The following is a 13,015-nucleotide window of genomic DNA, read 5'->3' as shown; positions in this document are numbered from 1 at the left end:
TGACATACAAGTGCTCAAATGTTAGCTCATGTTATTACAATCAACACTAGCCTCCTTGCTTTTCCTCTTCTATAGCACATAGCTTCTGTACCCACGTATTCAATAATGTATGGCATTGTTCAGTATTGTTTCCACTCTTGATTTTTCAGCATTCCCCAAGACTCCTGGGAGGATGCTTAATACCTAAATAACTAAATAACACCTAAATAACTGCACGACTATCTTTACTTATTTATTTATTTTTGGCTGCATTGGGCCTTCATTGCTGCACACGGGCTTTCTCTAGTTGCGGCAAGTGGGGGTTACTCTGTTGTAGTGCATAGGCTCCCCACTGTGGTGGCTTCTCTTGTTGCGGAGCACAGGCTCTAGGTGCGCGGGCTTCAGTAGTTGCAGCATGCGGGCTCAGTAGTTGTTGCTCGTGGGCTCTAGAGCGCAGGCTCAGTAGTTGTGGCGCATGGGCTTAGCGGCTCCGCGGCACGTGGAATCTTCCCGGACCAGGGCTTGCACCGGTGTCCCTTGCATTGGCAGGCGGATTCTTTTTTTTTTTTTTTTTTGGCAGGCGGATTCTTAACCACTACGCCAACAGGGAAGTCCCATAACTGTCTTTAAATTGCATTAAATTGAATCCATTCTTATTGACTCACATTTTTTGGTGTTTTAACCCTACTAGCTGCCCTTCAGCTGGAAGGTGTTAACAATTATTAGGAATTTTATTTTGGTTTCACTAGTTCAGAGTTTTGCAATAAGTTGAAGTATTGGGTTTTCAAAAAATGGGTCCCATATTTGAGACAGACCATGCCTACTAGCACCCCTGAGTTCATTCTGTGGATGTATCAGCTTAGCTTTCTCTTACCTGGGTTATCAGTCCCACGTCAGGCCAAGTGGGGGGCACCTGCTGGGCACAGACTGAGAGCACAGGATGACACCGTGAGGAGCTCTCTAAGCAAGTCATTTGTTGGTTCACTACCCCGCACCCCCCAAACACCCTTTTCATTCCTAGCAAAGCTAAGATCGTAAGTTCTCCAAGAACACAGACCATGTCCCTCATCTGCTTTATTCAAGAACATTTAGGCACTCTAAGAAAGGAAATGAAACTTACAGGTGGAGCTAAGTGCAGGCAGATGGAGGCCCACCTCCAACTCTAACGTGCTATACAACTTCTTTGGGACAAAGTTTCCCTATCTGTGCCACCTTAATTGTGTGGCCAAAATGAAAATAGATGGCACAGCACAGCAGGTAAAGGTTTAGGCTGGCCCGAGGCGGGGGTGGGGGTGGGGAGGAAATCTCCAATTCTGCCACTTTCCAGCTCTGTGATGATGGACAAGTTATTTTGCTTCCCTAAGCCTCAGTTCCCTCATTTGCAGAACAGGTATAATAACTGCACTTACAATTCATAGTGTTGCTGAGATAAAAAATGCAAAACACTTGGTAAAGAGCTTGGTGCAAATTAAGCCCCTCAAAAATGTTACGTATTATTACAGTAAATTTGAAGGGAAAAAAGCACCAATTATCATTAGACAAATCCGTGTTCCCTCCTGTGGGAGACGTTATTATAGTCATGGCAGTGCTACTTCTCAGCCCTGAGAAGTTCCTAATCACCAATGGTTCCTGACCCAATCCCATTTCCTTGTCCCACCTTTCTATGAAGGCCCTCCCCAAGGGCAAAGGACAGAGGCGCAGGCATACGAGTTTAGAGAAACATTGTGTTTAATGGTAAAGCTTAGCACACTCTAGCACCGGGCATGGCCTGGAGTCGAAGCAGCAGGGGTGGATAGGTGACCTTCATGGAGCCTCACATGGCAAAGAGGATGAGGAAGGCGACCATCAAACAGAAGAGCCCCATAGCCTCAGACAGGGCAAAGCCCAGAATGGCATAGGAGAAGAGCTGCTGCTTCAGAGACGGGTTCCTGCCGGGGACAGAGACAGGGAAAGGAAGGGGTGAGGGTATGGGTCATGGGTGGTGGTGGAGGACTCAAGTAGGTTAGATGAATGGATAGTGCTGAAACTGGGAGAGGGCCTAGCTTGCATATATCCTGGGAATTGGACAGGCAAGCAGAGTACCAACATGGTAAGTTTAAGTGAGCCAGATTGGAAACTTATATTTAAATTCTGAGAAAACAGGAGGTAGATGAAATCAACACAAAGCTAGAAGGATCTCTTGCTGAGGCTTCCTCCAAATAAGATGGAATTTATAGTAGAAGACGCTCTAGGCCACCCCACAACTTACCTGGCATAGCCAATGATCAAACTGCCAAACACTGTTCCAATGCCGGCCCCTGAACCAGCCACACCAACTGTGGCAGCCCCAGCGCCAATAAACTTGGCCGCTGTGTCAATGTCCCGGGAGACAACACTGGTCTGGAACTCCCGCCTGGCCACCTGGAGTGGGACACTGCTGTAGGAAGGCTAGAAGGAGGGGGAGAGAGAGGGAAGTAGAGCAGGAAAGGGAGGAAGAAGGGAGATAGTGAGGCTCAAGGACAGGTGGCTGACTCCACCCCTCACCCCACCCACCTGAGCTCGGAAATTGTTGGCAAGCTCTTAGCAAGTACAGAACGCTCAGACTGCAGAGCATGCTTGGAATTAGTCTTAGGGTCCGTTTCCAGACAGGACTAGGGAAATTTCGTGGGGTTCATGATAAACCCAATTTCACTTTTGCAAGTTTCTCACCTACAATGCTCACCTTGAGGTACTTAGAACTATTAAAGCACCACAGACTCTCCTCCCACTTTGGCCTAAAGGCAACTGAACAAACTTAAAGGAACTTAGTCTGGGGAAATTCTTAAGAAGGCCCAATCTCCTTTACCTGTTCAGATGGGATCTCTGGCCTACTCAGGAAGGAGGCACACACAGGCCTGCTCAGACCCCTGGTACAAGAGTGGATCTATAAAATCAGAAAGACACATTTCTCTAAATCAGGCAAGAAATCAAAACAAAACAAAAAATCCTCCTAACTGCTGAGCTTCAGTCAAAAATGACTACAAATATTATAAATAAAACAAGTCCAAGGTATTTCAAGGTCAATTAACGTGTTACTGTTGCTACCAGATATGCCCACACCAGAGACAGCTGTTCTGAGACCCTGGTGTAGTCAGCAGTGGCAACCCTTCCATTTAAAACTGGGTAACAAAGTTCACTTCTATGAGCACAGCCCTTAATCAATATCCCAGAATGGAAAAAAACAAAACCAAAAACCCACACTAACATCAAACCAAGTACAGGAAGGGTTTGTACCCAGACCACCAAAGGAATCAGAAGGGGAAAATCTTATTTTGCTAAAACTGTAGTCACTGTTATACACCCTGAATGGAGTGAGCCAGTAAGCCTGGTGAGGCTCCTGAAACAGTCACCTAAGCAGAGACTCCCGTAACAAGGCTTTCTTGAACTATTTCAAGAAATATAACCTAGCAGTTGTGAAACTTGGTCGAACATTAGAATCACCTGGGGAGTTATAAAAAAAATACAGATGCATGGATTCCACTCCCATAGGGTGCAGCCTGGGCATCAGGAGTTTTAAAAGCTCCCCAGATGATTCCAATGTACAGCCAATGTTGAAAATCACTGTTTCAATGGGTTAACTATGGCCAAGTCAGACTGGGGGTAAAGGTCAGATCCAGACTCTGACCACATTGCAAAGCCAAGATAGCTTGGTTTACAGGCTTAAATAATCAGGGGTTAACTGCATCCATCCTACTGCTTCGCTAAAGGGGCAACATCATCAGAATGCCAAGCTCCTCGCAGTTCATTCATTAAACACTGATGGTTCCCACACCTGGCGCTACAGAGCACCCGGGAGCCGCAGCTTACCAGAGCAGGAGGAATGAGTAGTGCCCTGGTGGTCTGCATTTTTTCGGTCTGCAGAGGAAAAAAAAAAAAAAAAAAAATCCACTGACAGCCTGGTTGTTTGCTTACAGTCGCGACCTTCGGTCGTCCCCTTCACCCCGCCCGTCCTCCCTGGACCACGGTCTTCCTCGAACCATGCCCCAGCTGAGGAGACCATTAGAGGTCAGAGGGACAGCGCAAATTCCCTCTCCACCACTTCCAGCGCGACAGGTCTGCAAAGGAAGGTCACGGAGATCGGAAGTAAAGGAAGGAGGCCCGAGCCCCAGCCGGGAAATGATACCCAAAGAGGATGATCTGCCGGGAAGACTGGGGAGGCAGAAATTAGGCAGGTGCCGTTCAGGGTCCTGCCCATTTCACACAGCAGTCCACTGCCCGCCTCAGCCGAGACAGTAAGTTGCTCATTACCATTGGTAACTAACATTAATTGTTAAGGTTACAGACGGCCATTGCCTTTCCCGGCCCTAGGGGCAAATGCCCCACCACACAACCCAGCCACATCCCTGCCGATAGTTGGCTTTCGGCCCCAGGTCACCTGCACTCCCACTGCCCCGCTGCCCCTGCTCGGAACACAGCGCTCGCCCGGCTCAAGGTGACTGACTCACCTCCGGGCTTTAGCTCTAGGACTCAGCGTTCAGCTCCCCGGCCCACGTGTCCGGGGGTCCCCCCACTCTCATTGGCCGCAATCCCCCCGCGCCCTCATTGGTTAACACCCTCGAGTCCTCCTTTCTTATTGGTCTTCCGCAGCTTCTTCCTCTCTCTCCACAGGAGCTTCGTGGCAGTTCCCGCCTCCGTGCGGGTAAAGGCGGGGTTTTCCTCCGAGATCTGGCTTCCGATTGGCCGATCCCTGAAGGGCTCGATCACAGAGTCGGCTTGACTCAGAGGTTCTATAACCTCCCGCACAAAATGGCGGCCAAGGTGGAAAGCTGCAGAAAAAGGCGTGGGAGAGATGACCGGCCGCCTTACACAGACAGACACATGACCTTGGACCTTAGCCTTCATTCGAGCGCTCGGGCCCTGAGGCGCGTTGCATGTTGGGATTTGTAGTCGGGTCAGAGGCCCTAAGGGCGGCTGAGATCCCGCGAGACGTTTCTCCCCAGGCAGGGAGAGCCAATGCCTTTGCAGCAACTCCCGCCCTAGTGTTTTGTGGGAGTCTTGCTTCCGCCGAGAGGCGTAAAGGCTACCTGCCTCCATGTAAGTTCTCTAGTGGGTGAGCGCAACTTTGTGGGCTTCTGCCAGTGTTGAGCAGTCATGAGCTAGCAACCAGTAGTTTGTTTGCTTGTTTTTTTAAAGTATTTTTGTATTGTTAAAAACAACATTCCAAGGACAAAACGCGTAACACCCTGATAAACAAGCAAAGGATGGGAAACAGGCAGAAGAAATACAAATTGAAGGGAAGAATCTTTATAAAAAGAAATAGAAGTTTAAACGCAACTTTTCTCACTAAATCAAAAAGCAGAGTTCTTTTTACTAATGTGAGCCAGGCATTTCTGTACTGCTGGTGAGAAGTATGAATTAGAACTTTTCTTGAAAGTGATTTGGTAATGTTTGTTGAAAGGTTTTGAATGGTCCATCCTCTTTGACTCAGAAATTCTCGAGGAATTGAGAGCCTTTAAACTCTCTATCCTCTTTGACCCAGGAATATCACTCATAGAAATCGGTCTTGAAGAAAAAAATCAGAAATGCAAAGATTCCCTTCAAAGGGTGTACATTGCAGAATTTGTTGAAATTGGAAACAAGTAAATGGTAAACGTTAAATAAATTGTGATATTTTCACTTGATGAAATAAGCACTGTAAATTTCCTTCCTTCCTCCCCCCCTTTTTTTTTCAGCTTAAGTAATAAAAATTTATTAAGAATTCCTGGGATGGTGGTTGTGGCTTCCCAACCTCAAGAGAGGAACAACCAACACTAGGAAATCACTGAGAAATCACACAGTCCCAACACCCCTGGCCAACATAGGGAGGAAAGTCATTCCCCTGAAAATGGGTCAGTTCTCATTATTCCAAGAAGTGTTGGGAGGACAGATGCTGAGGGGACCATCACATGTTGCTGGGGGCAGGGTGGGCGTGTGCTGGACCCCGAACTGGCTCCTGAAAAACCAGGGGAGAAACAGATCCACTTCTTCTCTGGGGGCCGAGTTCTGGGTCACCAGGCTCATTTCTTACCCTTGATGAGGTTGTCACTTCCCTGGGTGTAGGGAAGTGACCTACACTTCATGTTGTAGGTTCAGCACAAGGCTGTCAGCAGTGAGATAGATACGATTCTGTGACGTGGCGATTGTCTTGGAGATGTTCTGTGCTGCCCAGATCTTGTGCAGTTTTGATGTAGCCTGGGTTCTTGCTCAGTGCTTCTCCGAGGTGAGCACGGTGGGTTCAACAAGACCAAGTCTCAATCCCTGACCCCACCCTTACTACCCCCCTCTCCCCAGCCATCCTCTGGGCTCTCAGATCCAAGGTTGCATTAAGGTGGCTCGTGCTTAGCCCTACTTTGGTCCCTACCTGTGAACCCTCCCTGTGGGCAGCTGCCAGGAACAGGAGGCAGCATCAGAAATTGAGGCAAGGCCTGTAAAACCATGTTTCTGGTTTTATGTTTTATACTGAGAAAATTTTCATGATGTAAGACAAATTTTGAAGATTTAAAAGCAGAGCTGTATAGCATTGTGAAAAAAATGGAAAAAAGATTAAAAAAATAAAACAATAGTTAATTCAGTATGGTATAATAAAGTTGATTTATATTTTTATGAGTATGTATTAGTTTTTTTTTTTTCTGGTTGTGTTGGGTCTTCGTTGCTGGGCAGGCAGGCTTTCTCTAGTTGCAGTGAGTGGGGGCTACTCTTTGTTGCAGTGCACAGGCTTCTCATTGTGGTGGCTTCTCGTTGCAGAGCACGGGCTCTAGGTGTGTGAGTGTCAGTAGTTGCAGCACGTGGGCTCCGTAGTTGTGGCTCGCAGGCTCTAGAGCACAGGCTCAGTAGTTGTGGCACACAGGCTTAGTTGCTCAGTGGCATGTGGGGTCTTCCAAACCAGGGACCAAACCTGTGTCCCCTGCATTGGCAGGCGGATTCCTTTTTTTTTTTTTTTAATCTGACTTCAGCCAGATGTACCTTTATTTATTTAAAAAAATTTTTTTTAATTAATTACTTTATTTTTGATTGCATTGGGTCTTTATTGCTGCACACAGGCTTTCTCTAGTTGTGGCGAGCAGGGGCTACTCTTTATTGTGGTGCACAGGCTTCTTATTGTGGTGGCTTGGCTTGTTGCGGAGCATGGGCTCTAGGCGTGCGGGATTCAGTAGTTGTGGCTCACAGGCTCTAGAGCGCAGGCTCAGTAGTTGTGGTGCATGGGCTTAGTTGCTCTGTGGCATGTAGGATCTTCCCGGACCACGGCTCGAACCCGTGTCCCCTGCATTGGCAGGCGGTTTCTTAACCACTGCGCCTCCAGGGAAGTCCCTGTATAAGATTTATAATAGCAATATATTAACAATTATGCTAATCTGGAAAGTCTGAACTTTGGACTCTTAGAAAAAATACTTTAAGATTGAGATTTAAGGTATCCTGCAAGAATGGTACAATGGAAAGAATGTGGAGTTTTGAAATCACACAGACTTGAGTTCCTATCATGGCTCTATCATATAACTAGGTATGTCTGTCTCCGAGCAGATTACCACATCTCTTTTGGCTTTAGTGTAATAAGGTACCATTTACCATACAGCAAGCATTGGATTAGGTGGATTCACCTGTTATATGATTTAAGCTTGACAACAGCCTTTTTTTTTTTTGAGGTACACGGGCCTCTCACTGTTGTGGCCTCTCCCGTTGTGGAGCACAGGCTCCGGACACTCAGGCTCAGCAGCCATGGCTCACAGACCCAGCCGCTCCGCGGCATGTGGGATTTTCCCGGACAGGGGCACGAACCCGTGTCCCCTGCATCGGCAGGCGGACTCTCAACCACTGCGCCACCAGGGAAGCCCAACAACAGCCTTTTAAGTGGATATTATTATCCCTATTTTACAGATTACCCCCATGTTACAGAGCATCTTTTTTCCAGTTTGGAATATTTGGTAAGAAGTCAGTATGTGGACCCAGGTCGGTCTGGGTCCAAAGTGCTTAACCATCAGCTCTTGAGTCTCCCTAAAACTGGGGAACCTGTAAAACAGGGTTAATACTACTTACCTTATAGAAATGTGAGGTAAAATAAATGCCAGGCCTAGGTTGGTGTTTGGTGAATAGTCCCTGTCTGTTACTACTCTAGGACAAGTTATATTTTCGTGTGGAAATCCCTAACTTTGTCTACATGTTTTAATTTTTTTTTCACTTCCAGATTTGTCACATAGCTCTACTCATAGCTTAACTTCAACATTGTCAAGTTTATCCTGTGACCTGCTGGGAATCAGGTATTTCAGTGCCATGTTTAGGACATGAATTTTGGAGTTAAATAAGCAGGATTCAAATCCTGGCAATGCCACTTACTGCTGTGTGATTTGGGGCAAGGCTCTTAACCTCTCTAGTGCTCTGTCATCATCTATAAAAAGGAGATACCCCTTTTTCAACAGAATTGTTATGAGTAAATGAGATAGTACATGTAGAGGTGCTCCTTTAATTATTGAAGTAAAAAGTACTGGTAAACCAGGAGAGGCTGTAGGAAGTGGAAGGAGGTTGGGAAACCTCAAACCCAGACCTGACATCTTGGGGGTTGTACTAGCTGGCTTGGAGGAGGCCCAAAAACTTCTGTGGGAACTCTGAGAGGATTCCTGAGTAGGCAAAAAAGCTTTTTTCTTATGGTTACAAAATGATTTATTAGAGATATATTTTCTTATTGAATTATAGTTGACTTATAATGTCGTGTTAGTTTCAGGTGTACAGCACAGTGATTTGGTTATATATATATATATATATATATATATATATATTCTTTTTCAGATTCTTTTCTCCTATAGATTATTACAAAATATTGGGTATAGTTCCCTGTGCTATACAGTAGGTCCTTGTTGGTTATCTATTTTGGTGTGTATATGTTAATCCCAAACTCCTAGTTATCCCTCCTCCCTACTTTACCCTTTGGTAACCATAAGTTTGTTTTCTATCTGTGGGTCTCTTTATGCTTTGTAAATAAGTTCATTTGTATGGCAAAAAAGCTTTTGATGAAGGTGGCAAAGGGCAAACTTGTGGATAATAATACCAGCAGGTCCCTCTTTCCAAAGGCATTTCTGACTCCTCAAATCTACCTCTTCCACCCAGAGTCTTATCTCAGATCGTCTTGCTTTTCCTCTTGCTTTTCACTCTTCCTTTAGGAATTCAGTTCAACAAACATTTTTGATCACTTGACAGCTCCAAGCAGTGTATTTGGTGCTGGGGGAACACAGATGAATAGAACCAGTTTCCACACTAAGGAAACTCAGTTAACAAGAAAATAAATAGGCAAATAAATACTAAGAACTAGTATCTTAAGGAGCACTACAAGAAAACTTCCTGCAAAGTATAGAGAAGGGAGGTGGAGAGAACCAAGGAAGAACTTTTTGGAAAAAAAAATTCTGGGCTGAGATTTGAGGATAAACATATGTTAGCTAGATATATCAAGGGAGAGAGTGAGAATGGATGAAGATATTCCAGGCAGAGTGAATGAGATGTAGAAACCCAGGAGAGTTGGTGTGGCCAATTTTAGACCAATCAGTCATGGCCATGGGACAGCAGAAATATGACTGCTATACTCCATTTCTGGCAATATGGCCAGACTAAGTATTCTGAAAATCCTCCTGCCACAACACCTAAAAATGCTACATAAATATAGCACACATATTTTAAAACGCATAGCCTTGTTTTTGACAGCTAAAATAAAATATATTCTATATTATATCCAAATTACCAACTTCCCACAGTCTGAAAATAATATCTCCTCTGCCAAATGACCCAGGTGGTGATGATATATTCTGTAACAACAATAGTAACAAGTATAAAGGGAGGGGTTTTTTTGGGTGGGGGGAGCTTTTGGCATAGATGATTCATGGTGATAAATCCTAGCTTTTAAATGCATAGCTGAGCTCACAAGAAAGTAACGAGAGTCCCTAAGGACCCAAAAGAAAGAGAGAACATAAAATTAGAGCAGTAAACATGTAATATTAAACTGAAACTGCCATGACTGGGAATATAGTGGGATAGGGAAAGGGGTATCAGCCGCAGCAATTAAGTGGCTTGGCTTTTAATCGCCCATGGGGACAGAAGGATTTGGGGTCTGTATAAAATAAGGAGTTAAAATTGAAATTTGCGGATAAACCTAAGATCCTCAAAAGGCTACACCCTTTGAAGGGTGGACTTCAAATGTGCACTACCATCCACAGGGAGGTAACAATGAAGCTTGTGTGCCTATTCCTGGCTCTCAGTGGGAAAAGAAAAACAAACAAACAAACAAACAAAAACTTTCCTGAGAATTTATAGTGACAGGACTATATGTTGGGATTTGGATTCAAATCTATACCCTGGGTCCAGGAATGTCCAGGCTAAGGAACTGATATTGAAAGCTGTTCTAGACAGGGGATGTCCCTGGGATGAAACAATGTCAAACTCCTCTGGACCCATGCAGGATTCTCACAATAACTGAAACATAATCTCCATAAAGAAACAATCCACAATGAGCGAGGATCAGCAAACATAACAAACAGCAAGAATTTCAGATAACACAATATTCAGATTACAACTCAACTATAAAAGAGGCAGTAAAGTGTAGTGATTAAGAATGTGGACTTTAAACCCAGACTGCCAGGCATTCTAGTCAAGGCATTCAACTTACTATCCAGGTGATCTTGGGCAAGTTGACTAAGTTCTCTGTGCCTCCACTTCCTTATACAGGGTTGTTATGAGGATTAAATGAATTAATATTTATAAAGTACCTAGAACAGTGCTTGGCACATAGTGTCACAGAGCATTTGTTATTATTTAAAACTAAGTATGTTTACAATGATTAGGGACATAAGAAAAAATCAAGATGGTATAAAAAAGAACTTGCAGATTTGAAAAAGAAATAAATGGGGGGCGAGAGGGATAAATTAGGAGTTTGGGATTAACATATACACACTACAATATATATAAAATAGGTAACCAACAAAGACCTACTACTGTATAGCATAGGGAACTATACTCAATATTTTATAATAACCTATAAGGGAAAAGAATATTATATATATATATATATATATATATATATATATGACTGAATCACTGTGCTGTACACCTGAAACTAACACAACACTGTAAATCAACTATACTTCAGTAAAAAGCAAAAATAAGTAAATAAATAATAAAAAAATGAATTAAACAAAAAATGAAAAATATAGTACTTGAAGTTAAGAAAAAACTTAATGGATAGGTTAAACAAAAGATTAATGAGAGCTGAAGGAAAAGTCAGCAAACTGGAAACAGGTCTGAGAAAATTATTCCTATTGAAGCACAAAGAAATAAAAGATCAAAAATATGAAAAGGAGGTTAAGGGCCATGGAGGGCAAAATGAGAGCTAACATCCACCTAATTAGAATATTAGAAGGAGAGAACAGAGAGAATGGGAAATAATAAATATTGAAATATAATGGTTGAGACGTTTACAGACTGATAAAAAACATGAGTCCTATAGTTTAGAAATCTCAACCAATCCCAAGTAGGATAGCTATAAAAAAAGAAAAATCCCATTTCCCATTTTAGTCAAACTACAGACCACTCTACAAAGAGAAGATATTAAAAGTTACCACAAAGAAAAACAATTTGTCTACAATAGAAAGTTTCACTGAGAAGGTAATATTTGAAAAAGTCTTGAAAGAGGGGCAATAAGGTATGAGGATATCTGGGGGAAACATATTCCAGGCAGAAAGAACAGCAAGTGCTGTGGCAGAAGAATGATTAACACATTCTAGGAGTAGAAATAGACCAGTTTGAATAGAGAGGAGGGAGCAAGAAGGAGTATCACTGGAGATGTAATGAGAGAGATACTGGTGGTGGGAGAGGAGGTCTTGTAAATGTTAGCTTTGTAAGAATTTTGACTTTTACTCTGAATGAAATGGTGACTCATTAGAGGGTTTTGAGTAGAGGAGTGACATAGTCTGACTTCTGTTTTAAAAGGGTAATTCTGAGAAAACAGTACTGACCAGGATAGGCAGGGACCCCAGTTGGAGGTTATTGTAATAATCTAGATGAGAGATGATGTGGCTTGGACCAGTGGAAGTGGTAAGAAATCATAGGATTCTGGTTTTATTTTAAAAGTAGAGACAACAATTGCTATTAATGGATGATGAGAATGAGAGAATGAGAGCAATTAAGAATGACTCCAAGGTTTCTACCTTAAAAAGCTGGAATAATGGAGTTGGCATTAACTGAGATAAGGTTTGACTATGTTTAGAGCAGGATATTTTTGGGAAAGTGGGATTAGGATTTCAATTTTACCATATTAAGTTTGAGGTGACTGTTACACATTCAAGTGAGGACAAAAAGTAGGCATTTGAATATATGAGTCTGGGGTCCAGGAGAAGTCTGGGCTTGAAATATGTATTTGGAAGTCATCAGTAAGTAGTTAGCAATTATCACACCTAGACACGTCAGAGCCAAACTGTAAAAAGACAAAGACAAAGAGAGAAACTTCAAAGCAGCAAGAGAAAAATGACTGATCATGGACAAAGGAATCCTCAATAAGATTAACAGCTGATTTCTTACCATAAAGTATGGAGGCCAGAAGGTAGTGGGATGACATATTCAAAGTGCTGAGAGATCCAGTGGTTAGGATTCTGTGCTTTCACTGCCAAGGTGTAGATTCAATCCCTGGTCGGGGAACTAAGACCTCACAAGCTGCGTGGCATGGCCAAAACAAACAAAGAAACAAACCCTGTTAGCCAGGAATTCTATATATAGCAAAAATATCCTTCAAAAAGCATAGAAGGGGGGCTTCCCTGGTGACGCAGTGGTTGAGAGTCTGCCTGCCGATGCAGGGGACATGGGTTCGTGCCCCGGTCTGGGAAGATCCCACATGCTGCAAAGTGGCTGGGCCCGTGAGCCATGGCCGCTGAGCCTGCACGTTCGCAGACTGTGCTCTGCAATGAGAGAGGCCACAACAGTGAGAGGCCCGCGTACTACACACACACACACACACACACAAAAACCATAGAAAAAATTAAGACATTCCCAGATAAAGACTGAGAAAATTCAC

General features: G+C 43.7%; 1 protein-coding gene and 1 non-coding gene across 3 annotated transcripts; both read right to left on the bottom strand.

The window, feature by feature from the left end:
- Positions 1-1,689: 1,689 nt before the first annotated feature.
- On the bottom strand, positions 1,690-4,489 carry ATP5MC1 (ATP synthase membrane subunit c locus 1). Of its 2 annotated transcripts, none has more exons than XM_065896697.1 (5): positions 4,443-4,489; positions 3,805-3,852; positions 2,804-2,881; positions 2,228-2,406; positions 1,690-1,907 (listed from the first exon to the last, which is right to left on the bottom strand). In XM_065896697.1, exons 2-5 carry the CDS (start codon positions 3,841-3,843, stop codon positions 1,793-1,795), a joined length of 411 nt encoding a protein of 136 aa, XP_065752769.1. In that variant the 5' UTR covers positions 3,844-3,852; positions 4,443-4,489; the 3' UTR covers positions 1,690-1,792. The 2 variants fall into 2 exon arrangements, with proteins under 2 accessions (XP_065752769.1, XP_065752768.1); XM_065896696.1 differs by having other exon boundaries at positions 4,373-4,466.
- A 1,791-nt stretch (positions 4,490-6,280) lies between these two features.
- LOC136139611 (small nucleolar RNA U89) lies at positions 6,281-6,566 on the bottom strand. The gene has a single exon (XR_010657130.1). It is a non-coding gene; the product is annotated as a small nucleolar RNA U89 (small nucleolar RNA).
- Between the last annotated feature and the right edge of the window lie 6,449 nt (positions 6,567-13,015).

Source organism: Phocoena phocoena, chromosome 19, assembly GCF_963924675.1.
Source record: "Phocoena phocoena chromosome 19, mPhoPho1.1, whole genome shotgun sequence".
NCBI classification, from domain to species: Eukaryota; Metazoa; Chordata; class Mammalia; order Artiodactyla; family Phocoenidae; genus Phocoena; species Phocoena phocoena.
The sequence above is the reverse complement of the archived record's forward strand: the minus strand, read 5'-3'. Positions and strand labels throughout refer to the sequence as shown.

Excerpts from the sequence above, each read along its gene's own strand:
- ATP5MC1 (XM_065896697.1), bottom strand. The coding sequence starts at position 3,843 with ATGCAGACCACCAGGGCACTACTCATTCCTCCTGCTCTG. Across the intron at positions 2,882-3,804 it reads TACTCATTCCTCCTGCTCTG|ATCCACTCTTGTACCAGGGG; the intron begins GTAAGCTGCGGC and ends CTGATTTTATAG. Across the intron at positions 2,407-2,803 it reads CAGAGATCCCATCTGAACAG|CCTTCCTACAGCAGTGTCCC; the intron begins GTAAAGGAGATT and ends CCCTCCTTCTAG.